Here is a 19,204-nt window from a genome sequence, read left to right as displayed (position 1 = left end):
CAGTCGTCGCAGGGTTTGAAACCGGGCATCCCTATCGGCACCGGAGTCGAGAATCGACTCGAGAAGATCCAAAATAGATCAAAAAAGTTAGTCAAAAAGTGTCTAGGAGTACTGCTCTTCTTGGATCTGCGCTTGCTGGCGCGGTAAAAAGAAGAACTGACGTCAGGGTGTGAGGGAGGCGTCTAAGTACTCCGACGACGTCATCCCGGCGACCACTACGCCGACGACGGACGCGGAGCCGCAGACGACGCCTACCGATGCGCAGGGGTACTGCTACGCAAAACTTTCCGGATCCAGTCTGACGCCTGGGGATATTCTAAGGTAAGGAATCTAACACTAACCTGTTTCTTTCAGATGTAATAGTCACACATTCCTAAGGAAGCCTGGAGTTGCTTTCTGTCAGTTGGGTTCGGTACCTCTTCAATTGCCTGTAGCAAACATGGACATGGACCAAAACCTTTACCAGAAACCACGTGGCCAAGATATTCCTCTTCATGTACCCCAAATTCACACTTTGTAGTCTCTTGAGTTCAAACCTTTCTCACGCAAATCCCTTCTGCTACATGCTCCTCACAGTCCCTTCCATAAACAATGATGCCATCCTGAAACACAGTAAAGGAGGGATACGTATTGTCGCAACCAATTAATTAAATCAAATAAACAAAAATACATCTATAATGTTTAATTCACATTATAGGAAAAAGGCAACAATAATGATTTCAAACATTGCGGTTGTATTAGTGCCCCTGGAGGTAAGGGGGACGTGCAGTCGTGAGGGTAGTGTAGGAAGGGGATCGTGACAATAAAAACACGTATATATCAAACGTTAATACAAATTCAATGAAAGATATATAACATAGCGGTCACAGTTCAAACCAATAATTCATGTTACACATGCCCCATTGTCCATAGTATACAGGAATAGTGGGTAGGAAGAGGCTGTGTCATAAGTTGGGGAGTATGTCGACGTTTCGACCCCAGGAGAAGCAGGAATCAATGGAATCCTTGCACGAGGGTCTTCATCAGGACGAGGGAGGGGTGGTGGGGCTAACAACCTAGTTCAGAGAGTAATTGATCCAAGTTATTATAATATTCAAAAATGTCTGAATCACAGAAGGATTATGAGGGTAGACACATCGTGTAATGAAGCATACCTGAAGAAATCAGTGCTTCCTGGTTAATGGTCGGGGTAGGAATCGATGAAAAGCATTCAATCCTGAGAGAGATGGCAACAAAGTGTTAAAACTATATATTATTCGGTCATCATGGTAACGGAAAAAATGAATAAATCAGACTTACTTATTAGGTTAAATCCGGTTTCCCGATAGGATAGGGGAATTGGATCCGGACACAGGACATAGGAGACCACTCTACGTATCTATATAAAAGGGAAAATATATTCAGCCTTGGCCGAGATGTACTCACTTAGGGCAAGAGGTCAGTGGGTGGGACAGCTTACCGATAAGCGTAGAGAAATTCACAATGTCCCCGATGTCAAAGGATTACGTCCGCATAAATCTGGAATCGTATCCTAGGCGGGGAATAGAGAGGGGAATTTAGAAATATTGCGGTGTTGGAAAACGCCAGTATTATTAGTATTGTTACAGGCCAGTGATCGGCGAGCTTACCGATCGGAAATGTATCCAGCGTCTCTGCGGGAGCCTCGAGGAGAACGCCGAACTTCCTGAAACGCTAGTAGTCATAGTAACAAGATTGTCACGTGAGCAATAATAAGAGTAGAAAGACTAAGAACGTCTTGGATTGACGGAGTATTTAGAGTAAATTATAATGTTTCAAAGTTAGTATTCGGGGAAACACTAAAAATATTGAGGAAGGAGGGTCTCTCACGATTACTCTGTTATTTCTTTGGGCGTGACATAAAGAATAAAAAATGAGATTGGTATTCGGAGAAACACTGACGGTGTTATAAAGAAGGAGGGTCTGTCATAATTACTCTGTGTCTATAGGGAATAAAGAGAGAAAATTAGGTCTCGGGGTTGTCATGTACTATTAGCAATTGTGGAAATCACAAGTAAAGAGACCTGCTATAGCTGGGGTATGTCATTATGAATCTGGAAAGGCAGGAATAAATTGACATGACGTACCTATCACATGATGGTAAGGCCATGTTGTTGAAAACGGAAGTATTCAAACCATGAAAGACATAGTAGTAATCAATTGATATGTAACTCAGGAGTATAACATAAGTGTACTGCGTACCTATCACAAGATGGTAAAGGCAGTGTCAATCGATCGAAGACGTATATGAATGATGTAGATTGTCATAATACATTATCCAATCATGAGTCATGTCTACAAGCAAAGGGAGATACCACCGTATATATCAAATAACAAATGTGCAATATGCAATCAAGGATAGTAATGTCCAACATAAGTGTACTGCGTACCTATCTCATGATGGTAAAGGCAGTGTCAGTCTATATGAGACGTGCATGAATAATGAAAGTTGACATAATACATTATTCAATCAGAAGTCATATCTTCATTCAAAGAGGTAGGGTAGACTGTTATGGCAGAGTTGTCAGTTGAGAAAAAGAACTATCATGTTCATTTAAACCTGATTGTATGGAGTCAAAGAAAAACATCCATTTTAGTTCACGAATATTCAGAATGGTGGTGATATTCCCACCCCGGGGTCCCAGAGTGGCTTTTTCAATTACAACCCATTTCAGACTTTCAGGTGGGTGTGCTGCTGATCTAAAATGGTCTACAAGGGGAGCACCTGCCACTTCGCATCTGATTCTGCTCATATGTTGCAAAATACGTTGCTTAATCTTTTGTTGGGTTTGGCCAATATAGATGAGATTGCATGGGCAGATGATGGCATATATCACGGCTGAGGTATTGCAGTTGGTCAGAGTTTTCAGCTGGATTTTGCTTTGGTTATATTGAAATTCTTTAGTCTGTACAGTGTTATCGCAGGCTTTACAGTGGCCGCATTTATAGTGGCCTGTAATTGGTTGAAGATTCCAGAGTGATCTGATGGTGGGTTCCTCCTTGGTGGGAAGGAGAGAACGCACAACATAGTCCTTGACACTTTTCGATTTTTTGAAGGCATGGAGTGGGTTGCCAGGGTGTTTAATGTCATCCGCGATCAGTTGCCAGTGATGGTTGACAATTTTCTTAATTTGGTTACTCTTGGTAGAGAATGTAGTAACGCATACAATGCGATCCAGTTGATTAATGGTGGAGTCTTTTCTTTTTAGAAGTTCCTCCCGAGGATAGAACCAGGCTCTTTTGCGGGCTTTCGTGACCAGTCTTTTGGGATATCCACGTGCTTTCAAACGATCAGACAGGTCTTCTGATTGTTGTAAGTAATGTTCTTTAATGGAACAGTGCCTGCGTATACGCAGGAACTGACCAAAGGGGAGATTGTCCCTCAATGCCCGGGGATGATGACTATTGTACTGGAGTAGGGAGTTCCTTTCAGATGATTTTCTATAGAGTGTTGTTAGAAGTTGACCTAGATGGTGATAAATGGTGATGTCTAGAAAATCTATACTTTGATTGTCAGATTTGATGGTAAACTGTAGATGGGGTGATTGTTGGTTCAGCCAGACGTGGAAATTAGTTAATGTTGTTAAATCACCATTCCAAATTATTAAGATGTCGTCGATGTAACGAACCCATAAGTGTAGATGGTCTCTGAAGGGATTTTGAATGTTCAGTATGGTATTGTCTTCAAAAGCTGCCATATATAAAATGGCTACATCTGGGGCAAAAGGAGCCCCCATTGCCACTCCTTGGGTCTGTAAAAAGAAATCATTTTTGAATGTAAAGAAGTTTTTGGTCATGGCAATCCGTAGTAGAGCTGTAATGAACTCGGTTGGTACTTGCATAGGTGCCGGTCTTTGTTGAAGATACCTGGTAATGACTGCTAGAGCTTCCTCTTGGGGGATGCAGGTATAAAGAGACACCACATCACAAGTGGCCAGCAGCTGAGTGAGAGGATCAAATGGTAAATTTTCAACCAAATTGATAGTTTGTGAAGTGTCTCTCAAGTATGTCCGTGTAGCCTCGCGGACAGAACCAGAACAACACCAACTGGGATACCGGACTTGGTCAAGCTCAAAAACAGGTCCATTTCCAACAAGAACAACACGGGGAGAGAACCACACGCAACAAGACTTATCGCTGGTAATGGATGCATCCACTGCGAATCCCATTGTCAACATCTCTCAATACACTTTGAACGAACACGAACAACGCGCACTGAGTAAAGGGCTATCATATGTCCCTACGAACAGACCAGACCCTTTCACAGTCCGCACGGAACTTTTCAAATTCTTCAGAAAAGTGAGGCTCAAGTACTTTTTCAGGAACGCTGGACCATATAAAAATCCCTCCAATACTGGCCTGAGGATCCCTTCCACCTTCGTTCCACCTTCCTGCACTATGACCAATAAAATTTTGGCATATGAAGCAGTTGTCTGGAGAGATGTGAATACAGCATTGCTTGAAAAAACCTATACTAAATACAACACTAGTAAAATCGAAAAGGCTGCCCTTCAATCATTGGCGAATAACACAGAGGTTGTGATTAAACCTGCTGATAAGGGCGGGGCGATTGTTATTCAAGATGTTAAAAAGTATGAATCCGAAATTCAACGACAACTGATGGATGGGGTCAGCTACCATAAACTACGATCTGATCCTTCACAGGCAATAGCATTGGAGATTCTGGAAATAACTCAACTCGGACTTGACCAAGGTTTTCTCTCTAAAAATTAATTTGAATACCTTAATCAACAACACCCTCGCTTGGCAACGATTTATACACTGCCTAAAATTCATAAAAACATAGTTGACCCACCAGGACGCCCGATTGTTTCGGGTTGTGGCTCTATACTAGAACCGCTAGGAAGATACATCGATTTTTTCTTGAAACCCCTGGCAGAGGCTACACGGACATACTTGAGAGACACTTCACAAACTATCAATTTGGTTGAAAATTTATCATTTGATCCTCTCACTCAGCTGCTGGCCACTTGTGATGTGGTGTCTCTTTATACCTGCATCCCCCAAGAGGAAGCTCTAGCAGTCATTACCAGGTATCTTCAACAAAGACCGGCACCTATGCAAGTACCAACCGAGTTCATTACAGCTCTACTACGGATTGCCATGACCAAAAACTTCTTTACATTCAAAAATGATTTCTTTTTACAGACCCAAGGAGTGGCAATGGGGGCTCCTTTTGCCCCAGATGTAGCCATTTTATATATGGCAGCTTTTGAAGACAATACCATACTGAACATTCAAAATCCCTTCAGAGACCATCTACACTTATGGGTTCGTTACATCGACGACATCTTAATAATTTGGAATGGTGATTTAACAACATTAACTAATTTCCACGTCTGGCTGAACCAACAATCACCCCATCTACAGTTTACCATCAAATCTGACAATCAAAGTATAGATTTTCTAGACATCACCATTTATCACCATCTAGGTCAACTTCTAACAACACTCTATAGAAAATCATCTGAAAGGAACTCCCTACTCCAGTACAATAGTCATCATCCCCGGGCATTGAGGGACAATCTCCCCTTTGGTCAGTTCCTGCGTATACGCAGGCACTGTTCCATTAAAGAACATTACTTACAACAATCAGAAGACCTGTCTGATCGTTTGAAAGCACGTGGATATCCCAAAAGACTGGTCACGAAAGCCCGCAAAAGAGCCTGGTTCTATCCTCGGGAGGAACTTCTAAAAAGAAAAGACTCCACCATTAATCAACTGGATCGCATTGTATGCGTTACTACATTCTCTACCAAGAGTAACCAAATTAAGAAAATTGTCAACCATCACTGGCAACTGATCGCGGATGACATTAAACACCCTGGCAACCCACTCCATGCCTTCAAAAAATCGAAAAGTGTCAAGGACTATGTTGTTCGCTCTCTCCTTCCCACCAAGGAGGAACCCACCATCAGATCACTCTGGAATCTTCAACCAATTACAGGCCACTATAAATGCGGCCACTGTAAAGCCTGCGATAACACTGTACAGACTAAAGAATTTCAATATAACCAAAGCAAAATCCAGCTGAAAACTCTGACCAACTGCAATACCTCAGCCGTGATATATGCCATCATCTGCCCATGCAATCTCATCTATATTGGCCAAACCCAACAAAAGATTAAGCAACGTATTTTGCAACATATGAGCAGAATCAGATGCGAAGTGGCAGGTGCTCCCCTTGTAGACCATTTTAGATCAGCAGCACACCCACCTGAAAGTCTGAAATGGGTTGTAATTGAAAAAGCCACTCTGGGACCCCGGGGTGGGAATATCACCACCATTCTGAATATTCGTGAACTAAAATGGATGTTTTTCTTTGACTCCATACAATCAGGTTTAAATGAACATGATAGTTCTTTTTCTCAACTGACAACTCTGCCATAACAGTCTACCCTACCTCTTTGAATGAAGATATGACTTCTGATTGAATAATGTATTATGTCAACTTTCATTATTCATGCACGTCTCATATAGACTGACACTGCCTTTACCATCATGAGATAGGTACGCAGTACACTTATGTTGGACAATACTATCCTTGATTGCATATTGCACATTTGTTATTTGATATATACGGTGGTATCTCCCTTTGCTTGTAGACATGACTCATGATTGGATAATGTATTATGACAATCTACATCATTCATATACGTCTTCGATCGATTGACACTGCCTTTACCATCTTGTGATAGGTACGCAGTACACTTATGTTATACTCCTGAGTTACATATCAATTGATTACTACTATGTCTTTCATGGTTTGAATACTTCCGTTTTCAACAACATGGCCTTACCATCATGTGATAGGTACGTCATGTCAATTTATTCCTGCCTTTCCAGATTCATAATGACATACCCCAGCTATAGCAGGTCTCTTTACTTGTGATTTCCACAATTGCTAATAGTACATGACAACCCCGAGACCTAATTTTCTCTCTTTATTCCCTATAGACACGGAGTAATTATGACAGACCCTCCTTCTTTATAACACCGTCAGTGTTTCTCCGAATACCAATCTCATTTTTTATTCTTTATGTCACGCCCAAAGAAATAACAGAGTAATCGTGAGAGACCCTCCTTCCTCAATATTTTTAGTGTTTCCCCGAATACTAACTTTGAAACATTATAATTTACTCTAAATACTCCGTCAATCCAAGACGTTCTTAGTCTTTCTACTCTTATTATTGCTCACGTGACAATCTTGTTACTATGACTACTAGCGTTTCAGGAAGTTCGGCGTTCTCCTCGAGGCTCCCGCAGAGACGCTGGATACATTTCCGATCGGTAAGCTCGCCGATCACTGGCCTGTAACAATACTAATAATACTGGCGTTTTCCAACACCGCAATATTTCTAAATTCCCCTCTCTATTCCCCGCCTAGGATACGATTCCAGATTTATGCGGACGTAATCCTTTGACATCGGGGACATTGTGAATTTCTCTACGCTTATCGGTAAGCTGTCCCACCCACTGACCTCTTGCCCTAAGTGAGTACATCTCGGCCAAGGCTGAATATATTTTCCCTTTTATATAGATACGTAGAGTGGTCTCCTATGCCCTGTGTCCGGATCCAATTCCCCTATCCTATCGGGAAACCGGATTTAACCTAATAAGTAAGTCTGATTTATTCATTTTTTCCGTTACCATGATGACCGAATAATATATAGTTTTAACACTTTGTTGCCATCTCTCTCAGGATTGAATGCTTTTCATCGATTCCTACCCCGACCATTAACCAGGAAGCACTGATTTATTCAGGTATGCTTCATTACACGATGTGTCTACCCTCATAATCCTTCTGTGATTCAGACATTTTTGAATATTATAATAACTTGGATCAATTACTCTCTGAACTAGGTTGTTAGCCCCACCACCCCTCCCTCGTCCTGATGAAGACCCTCGTGCAAGGATTCCATTGATTCCTGCTTCTCCTGGGGTCGAAACGTCGACATACTCCCCGACTTATGACACAGCCTCTTCCTACCCACTATTCCTGTATACTATGGACAATGGGGCATGTGTAACATGAATTATTGGTTTGAACTGTGACCGCTATGTTATATATCTTTCATTGAATTTGTATTAACGTTTGATATATACGTGTTTTTATTGTCACGATCCCCTTCCTACACTACCCTCACGACTGCACGTCCCCCTTACCTCCAGGGGCACTAATACAACCGCAATGTTTGAAATCATTATTGTTGCCTTTTTCCTATAATGTGAATTAAACATTATAGATGTATTTTTGTTTATTTGATTTAATTAATTGGTTGCGACAATACGCATCCCTCCTTTACTGGGACCCCTCTCTTCTTAACGCTGTATTACCCAGGTCCCAGTGACTTTATTGGGTTAACCCTCTATCTTGATACAATCCTGAAACACAGACACACCCTTGAGACCTTTCAACACTTCGCTCGCCACTCTTTGAAACATCGCATTAACAGAAGAAACTCCAAAAGACATTCTGCAAATTTGAAAAACACTGTGTATGTTGCATCACTACGAGTTCTCGCAGCCAAATGTGAGTTGTTTGAAAACTTCATGTATCCCATCTTCATTGCTAGTGTTGAAATGAGAAAGGCATGTTGAAGAGGCAAATTTCAGCAGGAATATTTATTACGAACGCCAGTAATAACACAGGCAGCGGATAACAGAAACAAGACCCATCCTAACCCTTTTCTCTTGCTCTAGTTCCTTTCTCTCACCAGAATCCACACCTGAAGATTCCGCATTCCATCTGAGAGCTAGAGACACAAGCTTGAGAACACAAGTCTAAGTCACAACAGGTAGTCTACAAGAGAAAATTGAAGGGCTAGCATGAAGCCATAAAACAATTTACTTCAGAGCAAGGCTCAGCAGGATGAGCAGAAAGAGAGCAAGGAGCCAGCTGAGCATTTATTTAAGGGACACTAAGTTAGCCCAGCAGAATCCAGAGTAACCCTCATTTCAGGACAAAAAATGTACTCAGCATGCTAAAAGTCTTGTATGGAGTACTCAAAGAATCGTAAATAGTGAGGCAAAGCCAATCTATCATGGGAGTACCAACTTGAGCAACAGAAATTAGACAAAGCAAGGTCACTTACTTGAGGGATTGCAGTGTTTGATTAATCTTCAGAGTGTCAGCCAAAGCTGCGGCACCTTTGGACCCAATATTATTGCTTCGTAAGCTGAAATAAAATGATGAACACATTTATATATGTCATTTATTATGAATTATTTTTGTGACTGGAAACCCCCAATCATATGCATGGTAAGAGTACAGGGTATTACTATCAGTAAACACATCTAGACTACCTTCTAACCCCAACAATACAAAATCCCACATTACCAAAGACTCATGTCTAGAACAAGAACATTTCTTCAACTAGTAATCTCTTATTTACTTCTCACAATACTCGGTGTGAGGCTTGTGAACAGACTGAAATAATTGTCCTCACTACAGCAATCGTCCAAATGACTTGTGATATATCTGAAATAATTTGGTCAACATATACACTGCTCAGGGGTTGTCCAACGTCCATGGTGGCTAGATCATAGGCCTATTTTCATAATATTCACAGGAGACAAATTTCCGTGCCATTAATCTAAATGGCAATCGTTACATAGCCAGTGACCATGAAAATCTGGCAAACCTACCACCCTCCTGGACACACATCAACCACCCCTAAAGGAATACCCTACACAGAAAGCTGCGAAGTTCTCAAAATCCATTTGGCCTCCATGGTAGTGAAAATACAGCTTTCTAGGTATGCAATTACCAAATGTATCTCAGTTTTTTACTGGTACTACACATGTTTTATCCATCAGACAACAACACAACTCAAAATCTAAGCATACCTGTTCTAATGCTTCAAATCAGACCATATACATAAATGTTTGTCTTTGTTCTGTCATTCCACTTTCTCAATGCATCCCACATCCAAGACATTTTGTTTCCTTCAATTACAATGTTAAGTGGCAAGCTTCAGGGGGCGTGGCCACGCAGGTGACTAAGAGGGCCGTCTGGGATTGAAGCTCCATCGGCTGGGCAAGCCTAAAGCCCGATTTCTTCATGATCCGCCTTGCCTGTTAACCCAGAAAACTCTCCATTGTGCCTAGGAGCAGAGGAGGTTCACAGCGACATCCGCCACCACCCGATTAGACATTCCACTCCGCTGCTTCGCGGGGGAGCTCCGAGTCCCAGGCCCGGGGCCCACGTCTTCCTGGAGCTGACGTGTGAGCTGTGGAGCACGGGGTTTTGGGTGAGCTGCGCCCCCGGTCGGCTCCCTGTGCTGGTTCTGGCTCCTCGCTCGCTGTGCAGCTGCCCTCCACCCCCCCCCCCCTGCTGACTCAGAGCTGCGGGTTGAGCGGTGTGCGCTCTAGTTGTGGGGTGCCGCCAGCCCCGCGATTGTGGCCTGTCCGGGATAGGGTCAGGACCTTCCGGTCTCGGTGCGGCCTTGGGGGTGCGGCGGGTGCGAGGAAGCAGATCGTTTGGTCCCGTTTCTGGGGCCAGGACAGAGCTGGGTCTGGCTGGGCGTGCGGGCTCCCTCCTCCCCTTGCGGTCTTCAGAACCTGGCAGGATCGGCCCGGGGCCACACAAATACCTCTTCCCTGGGGACTTGTGCGAGAGTCCATCGGAGCGGGTCTCCACGGGAGGTGATTCTTTACACGGCTGCTAAGTGGGTGTGCTCAGCCTGGTAACTTCGCCTCGTACAATCAGTAGCCGGTCACTGAAGCTACCGCGAAAAGCTGTTCTGCTGTGGAGTGCGGAGCGATCTCCCCCTATGTTACCTGGTCAGTCTAGAGCTCACCCATCTTGGTGTACCTGAAGAGTCCACGTTGTACATAGGGCTGGCCAGACGACTGTGAATGCCACATGGTACTGGGGGACGCTGGCGGGCCTGTGATGCCGGCGGCTCACTCTCCCTGGCTGGGGCACGTTTTAATTCACCCTGGGGCTAGCCTCTCAGTTCTACTGCACACCCTCCCTACGGCAGAGGGGCTAAACAACTGACTGATTGTACATTGAGGGTTCGCACTGCCTGGGGCCGGGAGTGCAGCCCTTACCAACATCGCGCCAATGTTGGGCTTGGCAGGCTGAACACTTGGGTACCGCCCTATACCGCCATTCCGGACAGCCCAGTCTGAGCAGGGCGTATTCTTGCTGTGCCGACTCCCGGAGAGTGTTTCTACCACGCTGTACCTGACTTAGTTGCGCGATTCACTACACTGTGACATGGGACGCAAGGATCCTAAACAATGGACTCTGCCTTTTGAAAAGGTCACAGACAACGCACCTGAAGAGCCCACAGACATGAAGGAGGGAGCCCGCTGAGTCGAGGATTTGGAGGGCCCGCCGTCCCTCACAGCTGCAATGCTTAAGGAAATGAGGGCTGAATTTAAGGCCCTGGATGGCAGATTCGATGCACTGGATAAGAGACTGGCAGACATGAGCTCCAAGGTCCAGGCACATGATCGTCGCTTAGATGTGGCTGCGGTGCGGATATCGGATGTTGAAGATGGTGCGGCCCAGTCGCAGAAAAGATTGGACAGGGTAGAGCAAATTTTGAAAGAAGTTGCGATAAAGAACGGGGATTTGGACGTGCGCAGTCGGCGCAACAACGTGCGCATCCTTGGCGTACCGGAAACTGCCAATACAGGACGTATGGACTTGTTTGTGGAATAATTGCTATCTGAACTATTTGGCAGAGAGTCCTTTACGCAAGGCTTTGTAGTCGAATGAGCCCACCGATCATTGGGCCCCCGCCCCAACCCTGGCCTGCCGCTGAGACCCATCATTGCGAGAATTATGAACTTTAGAGACAGAGACGCAGCCCTACGCGCCGGCCGTGAACGTGGCGAAATTCAGTGGCAGGGGAATAAACTATAGTTCTTCCCGGACTTCACAGTCGTGGTCCAAGATGCTCGCCAGATATTCAACGGAGTAAAGGCCACTCTACAGAATCTGGGGTTGCGGTACGGAATGCTATATCCGGCCAGACTCAGGGTGGATGTGGACGGCAGATCACGAGTATTTGATACTCCGAATGAAGCGCAGGAGTTTTGCCATAATTACAAGAAAGATAACAATGGACCGGTGGCGGCTGGGCAAGTGGAATTTCCGCCTCGTAGCGGCTCCAAAGCCAATATGGAACTCTTCTCTAACACTGGGACTTGATGATCCTTCTTTGAGACTTGAGTTTTCGGTAATGTATATTTCACTTTTTGATTTTCTACTATTTTCTAGTGGCATACATTTGGCTGTCCGGCCGACGTGGCGTTGCTGCGCCTCATGGCGAATACCTGATTTATTTTTTTGTATGTGCTAAGATTATGGTGTTTATGTGCTATTCTCATATCTACAGATACATTCCGTTGTCACCGTCTGATGGTCCGTGGGGCATGGTTTTGCCTCGCTAGGGAAAGGGTGAGGCTGGGTGGTGGGTGGGATATTCGCAGTTTGTTTACCGTTTGCCTGGGATTGATACACAGGTCATTGTTTTATGGCCTTTGTTTAGCTTGTACAATCACATGATTAATGGTTTACTCCTTGAATGGCACAGTTAGGTAATTTGCCTGGTCCTTACGGGCTATCACTTATGTCATGGAATGTCAGGGGCTTAAACAACCGTAGAAGGCGCCAGGAGCTCAATTACATACTATGACATAACATTGATATTGCCTGCTTGCAGGAGACCCACTTGTCCAAATCTGACGCTCCAACAATGGCGGCGAGCTAGGGAGCCCATTGATATTTTTCCAGTTATAGCAGATATGCTAGAGGGGTGGCTATACTTATTCATTAAAGGGTCCCCTTCTCCCGAGCAGAGTGATAGTTGATGGTGAAGGCCGTTTCTTGATTGTTACGGGCACACTAATGGGCCACTTTGTTGCAATAATAGGTATCTATGGTCCTAACGTTGATTCCCCGGAGTTTTTCCACTCGCTACAAGAGCACTTATTGGCACTACCTCCCTCTCTGTTCATAATGGGGGGTGATTTTAATTTATTATTAGATCTCACCAGGGACAGCACCTCACCAGACACTAGACACCGTTCTCGCCTTGCCTTGCAGGATATTTGCCGGCAATTCTCACTGGTGGACATAGAGCGTACACACCACTTGGCCTCCCCTGCATATACACACTACTCCGAGTTCCATGACACCTGGACTAGAATTGACTACTGGTTAGTTACTGCGGGCATTGCTGGCTGGTTCAGGGTACTGGCTACGCTGCCGCTGACCTTTTCAGATCACTCCCCTGTGATATTGCGGCTTGATGTCCCGCGTCCTGGGGGTTTTGAGAGGCAATGGCGATTTCCGGGAGGGGGGGGGGCAGGGGGGGGCACTGCAGGATCAGGTGTTTCGTGAAGAGGTGAGGGTTGTCATAGAAGACTATTTTGACATCAATACTGGGTCGATGGAGATATGGGCAGTGCTATGGGAGTGTTTTAAAGCATATATTGGGGGGGTCTGTATTTCCAAAACTGGGGCCATCCTACAGGACCTGCGTAATACACTATTCCGCATTGAGAAGGAAATAGCAGCCTCAGATTTGAAATTGCTTGAGCACGCCTCAGCTGAAGGGGGTACTTGGCGTTTAGCTCTGATGGTAGAATTCCGTTACGCTGCAGAGAGGGAACTATTACTTATAGGTAAACACTACACGGCCAGGAGGTATGGAGAAGGTGAGCGTCCTGGCAAAATATTAGCATACATACTTCGCCCCCTTACAGTAAAGCTTATATAACCGAAATCAGAGGTTCGGATGACCAGTTGGTGTATTCCACTCCGGAGATTTGCGACACATTCCTGTCCCACTTTAAGACCCTATACACCTCTAGATCTGGTAGTGATCTCCGCGATCAGGAAGATTATCTTTCAGAAATTGTGCTAGTCTATCTTGAGAAACACATGCAGGGTTTTCTTGCTATTCCCACATCCAAGGAAAGCATTGTGGAAGCCATTGAGGCGCTCCGGGGTTCATCTGCACCTGGCCTGGATGGGTTCTCTGCGGATTTTTATAAAGCATACAAAGATATTTTGGTCCCACGTTTGAAAGAAGTTCACGCGGAGGCACTAGAGAAAGGTATTCTCCCACCCACCTTTAGAGTAGCCGTCATTATTTTGCTCCCTAAGCCGGGTAAAGATCCTTCGCTGTGTGGCTCGAATAGACCTCAGTCACTATTAAACCTGGATTATAAAATATTGGCTAAGGTGATCGCAATCCGTCTTTCTTTATTAATGGAGTATATTATCTCTCCAGCTCAGTCCGGGTTCGTCCCCCATCGATCCACTTCGCTAAAATTAAGGACCCTGTTTGCTGTAATTCATAGAATAGACCCTGAGATTCCAGCAGCTGCGGTATTATTGGACGCCGAAAAGGCCTTCGACTACTTAGAATGGCCTTTTTTTTATTTCAGTGATGCATCCTATGGGAATGCCAGGGGTTTTGTTTCCACCACCGCCCTTTTGTACACTGAGCCCTCTGCTAGACTGCGCCTTAACGGACGATATCCCAATCTTTTCGCTTGACTCGCGGTACGAGACAGGGGTGCCCCTTGTCCCCTTTATTGTTTATTTTGGCAATGGACCCTCTGATCAGGCACTTTCAGGAGCGCCACTTACATCGCGGTCTGCAGTTTAAAACTGGCCCTTTGTTGGTGTCCCTATATGCAGAAGACACTATTTTATATGGGAGACACCCACAACTTAACCTTGAACCCATTATCAGGGAGATCTTACGGTTCGGACGGTTTTCAAGACTTGGTATTAACTGGCACAAGTCCGTGATTTTTCCGCTTAGACGCAGCGCTACTCCTTGGGACTGTGAATATCCACTTGAATGGTGTCATGAAACGGTCAAACATCTTGGTGTCCACATACATATGGACTCTACCACTATCATCCGGCTAAAATATGGATGAGCGGTTAGCTCCTTGGAGTCGCAAACAGAGTGATGGCTTCGCCCCCATTGTACATGGCGGGTAGAATCACTAATATTAAAATGGTAGTCTGCCGAGATTTTTATATCTTTTTAATAATATCCCCATTCCCCTCACTCAGTCATTCTTCTCTCAGTTGAGACAACACCTTATAAGATTGGTATGGGCTGGCTGACTCCGACTCTTCCTTATGAGAGGGGAGGTTTTGGTGCCCCAGATATGTACCTATATTATTTAACGGCACAGTGCAATTATTCCTTTGCTTGGTACCATTCGGACCCCCGGATCCCTTACTTGAGACCAGAGGCAGATTTGGTGCTCCCGCAGACTTTATCCACTGTTCCACCCAAATGGATCCCGAGGGACCCACTGGACATCCAGACGGTTTCCACAACTAGCTGGGAGTGGGTGAAGCTACGGAGATTTTTGGGGCTGGCCCTATTGTACTCACTGGCTTTGCCGCTCCCGAACCCCTCATGGCTTCCCATCATGGGAGAAACATTAGTACAACGCACACTGATTAAGTTTAGGGTCCAAAGGATGGGCGATCTATTTCCAAAAGATCATGTCTTCTCGGTGGCGGAGGATGTACGGTTCCAAGACTGCTTATTCATGGACGCCTTCGTATTGCGGCGTATGCATTCCATACTGAGAGCCACTTTTCCCACATTCCCTATTGCGCCCGAACCTGTTATGTTATGTTATGTTATTTATGGGTCTTGTATAGCGCAACGGCTACTCCAAAGGAGTGTCCCGGCGCTTTTGTGCTCCAGACCCAGAAAAGAGACTGAAAAAACATAACAACAGAAAAGCTAAAACATAGGATGTAGATAATAGAGCTCTAATCAGAGAATAACCAAGTCTTGAGACCCTTCCTAAAGGCCAGCAGATTGGATGTAGACCGTAGGGACAAGGGTAGGGAATTCCACAACTGAGGGGCAAGAAATCTAAAGGACCGCCCTCCCAGGCGTGCCCTCTTTATACGTGGAACTGCAGCCAGTGCTAAAGACTCCGATCTTAAGGATCGCGTCGGCCGGTAAAAAGCCAGCCTCTTCTGCAGGTATTTTGCATCCGTGGCATGCAGTGCTTTGTGGGCTAATGTCAAAGCCTTGAACATTATCCTCTTCCGTATGGGAAGCCAATGGAGGGATTGCAGCAAGTTGGAGGCACTGGCTCGACGATGCAAGCCGAAAATAGCTCGTGCTGCAGCGTTCTGGGTCACCTGCAAACACTGTAGAAGGTATTCTGGGAGACCCAGATACAGAACATTAGCATAATCCAATCTGGATCCAATGAGGGCTTGTACGATTATTCTCCAGTGTTCCTGGGACAATAGAGGGAAAAACTTTCGAAGCATCCGGAGAATGCCGAAACAAGTTCCTGTAAGGGTTGCCACCTGGGAATTGAGCGTAAGCCCATTGTCAACTTTAATTCCCAGGTTCTTAGCCCAGTTGGACGCCTGAGCTGGAGGGAACTTGTTGGCAGACCACCAACCATGCCAGTCCGGTTCCAAGGGACATCCAAAGAAAAGTATCTCAGATTTATCCGAGTTGCACTTGAGGCTGTTCAGATGGAACCAATTAAAAACAGCCCCAAGGCACTCACGGATACTTTCCCCATCGAATTCTTCGCTCTTACGGCAGGTGAAGAGAAGCTGGGTGTCGTCAGCATAAGAGACGATCTGGGCCCCGTAGGACTCCACCAGAGTCGCCAGAGGGGTCATGAGGATGTTAAATAAAGTCGGGCTCAATACTGAGCCCTGAGGAACTCCGACTCCCAATGGCGGCATTTCGGCAGATCCAGGAGGGGCCCAGACCGTTTGCCGGCGGTTGGCCAAGAAGGAACAAAACCAATTGAACACCGTCCCCCCTAGACCGATGTCATGAAGTCTTATGAGGAGATCCTCATGGGGGACGGTGTCAAAGGCCGCCGACAGGTTTAACATGACTAGCAACACCCTGCCTCCGTCATCCAGCACCTCCTTTACAATCTCTGAGACTTCCAAAAGCGCCGTCTCGGTACTCAAGTTGGATCGAAAGCCCGATTGAGACGCGTGGAGAAGCTCGTTATCCAGGAAGTTGGAAAGCACGCTATGGACGTGCTTCTCCAGGATTTTAGTCAGTGCTGGAAGGAGCGAAATTGGTCGATAGTTGGACGGGACTTCTGGGGCAAGGTTGGGCTTTTTGAGGAGAGGAATCACCATAGCCTGTTTCCAGGAAGGTGGCAGAACTCCCTGACTCAATGAGAGGTTGAGAATAGGATTGGCTAATGGGTTGACAACATCTGCCATTCTGGCTAAAAATTTTGCCGGGCATGGATCACATGGTGAGCCAGATTTAAGGTTCCTCATCAGAGCTAAGGATGACGCAATGGTAAGAGGCGGGAAGTCCAAAAGCGCCGGACCGGAGATAGGCTGGTGAGCTATCTCATTAGACAGGATCGATGGATCAGCTGCTGATCTCAGAGAGAAGGAATCCTGAATCTGTCTAATTTTGGTCGTGAAAAAATTGGCAATAGTGTCCGCCCAGTTCTCATCTGGCGCCTCCTGATCTGAGATCGAACGTGAGGTAGTAAATTCTCGTACGATCAAAAAGATTTCCTTACAGGAGTTGGCTGCTTCCTCAATTTTTTTTAGCAAAATAGCACTTCTTAGCCTGTACAATTAAAGCATGATATGATTTCATCATGGACTTGTAGGTCTGTTTTGCCTCAGCATCATATTGGGCCCTCCATGCGCGTTCAGCGACTTTGCATTGTCTGCGGGATTGAGCGACCTCTGCCGTAAACCAGGGGGCCGAAGACCGTTTGGTGTCAGATCTAGGTGGCTGTAGAGGGGCTAGCTCATTCAATCTAGCTAAGAGCCAGGACTGCAGGGTATCTAAGTCAAGCTCCAGATCCCCCGTGACGGAGAGAGGATGGTTCACCAGGGCCTGAGATAACATGTCGGGAGATACCTGATGATACGCCTATAGTTACTTCCCCGTTGCCTGGATGCCCTGATAGATGGTTTCTCGGTGCCAGATATTTGAAAATGTGCTAGATGGTGATCTGACCACAGTACAGGCAAGAGTGCAGTAACCACAATTGGTGAAGTGGAAAAGACCTGATCTAATGTGTGGCCTTTATCATGGGTCGGGCCGGAGAGATAGGGGAGCAGTCCCAGAGCAGATGTAATATCTAGCAACTTAACGACATCCTGAGCCTGCTGATCTTCCATGTGGAGGTTAAAATCTCCCGCCAGTAAGCACTGTTCCGATCTAAGAACTAGTATAGACAAGACCTGCTGAGATCCTCAAAGAAGGACCCCACAGGGCCCGGAGGCCTATATACTACGAGACCCTTCACGGTTTGTTGAGGTGATAGGGACAGGATAAAGGCAAGGGATTCGGCACCCATGATGGTCTGCGTGGGCACAACTGCACACGTAAAGGATTTTTTTACAACAAGGGCAACTCCTCCCCCTCTTCCCTTAGCTCTATCTTGTCTATACATAATGTACTCAGATGGAATGGCTGCTGCTATGTCCGGGTGCGATGATTCATTAAGCCAAGTCTCAGTGAGCATAAGACAAGTGGGGTTGTTTGTAGAAAGGAGATCAAAAATCTCCTGAGTATGTCTGTGAAGCGACCTAGTATTAAGGAGTAAGCAAGGGTGTTTGATGCTACAATCCTTCATGTGGGGAATAGTAGGGAGAACACTGGTAAGATGCCACTTACAGCCTGGACATTTATATTTGCCCCTGTAGCGACCAGGAAAAACGGAGTGGCAGGAGACCTCAACAGAGCGCAAGGAGTGAAGCTCCTTGGATGTATACGATAGCATAATGATGCAGGGAACAGAGAAGTAACGACCAAGAGATCCTGCCACGCCACACGCCTCCGGGACGCTGACGGGCGCAGACGGGCAGGACTCTGGCGCGACTCCGGCGCAGATCCGGCGCGTCCGCAGTACGCATCCGCTGCGCGGAGGGAAGGAAGAGCTTTATGTAGCGCTACTAGAGCGCGAGGGCGGAGAGTCCTACCCCCAAGATGGCGGCCCCAAACAGATCCCAGCCCTCGGCGTCTATACTCGGCCGAGGGTGGTCTGAAAACCCAGGTAAGGAGAAAGGGAGCAGGCGAAGCGCTTAAAAGCGCTAGGAAGTCTCACTCAAAGGAGCAGCACGCTAGTGAATCAGGCGCGCTCCTAAAAATGCACACAGTATTAAAATCACTGAGACACTAAATAAAAT

General features: G+C 45.9%; 1 protein-coding gene across 6 annotated transcripts in view; it reads right to left on the bottom strand.

Annotated features, from left to right (window-relative positions):
- Window positions 1-19,204, bottom strand: part of NLRC3 (NLR family CARD domain containing 3) — a 1,163,446-nt gene that overhangs the window by 650,770 nt on the left and 493,472 nt on the right. For all 6 annotated transcript variants that reach the window (XM_078663141.1, XM_078663145.1, XM_078663144.1 and 3 more), the window contains one exon: window positions 9,135-9,218. In XM_078663141.1, coding sequence (XP_078519267.1) covers window positions 9,135-9,218 — 84 coding nt within the window. The remainder of the gene's footprint in view (window positions 1-9,134; window positions 9,219-19,204) is intronic.

The sequence above is a fragment of the Lissotriton helveticus genome, chromosome 10 (genome assembly GCF_964261635.1).
Source record: "Lissotriton helveticus chromosome 10, aLisHel1.1, whole genome shotgun sequence".
Lineage (NCBI taxonomy): Eukaryota > Metazoa > Chordata > Amphibia > Caudata > Salamandridae > Lissotriton > Lissotriton helveticus.
The sequence above is the reverse complement of the archived record's forward strand: the minus strand, read 5'-3'. Positions and strand labels throughout refer to the sequence as shown.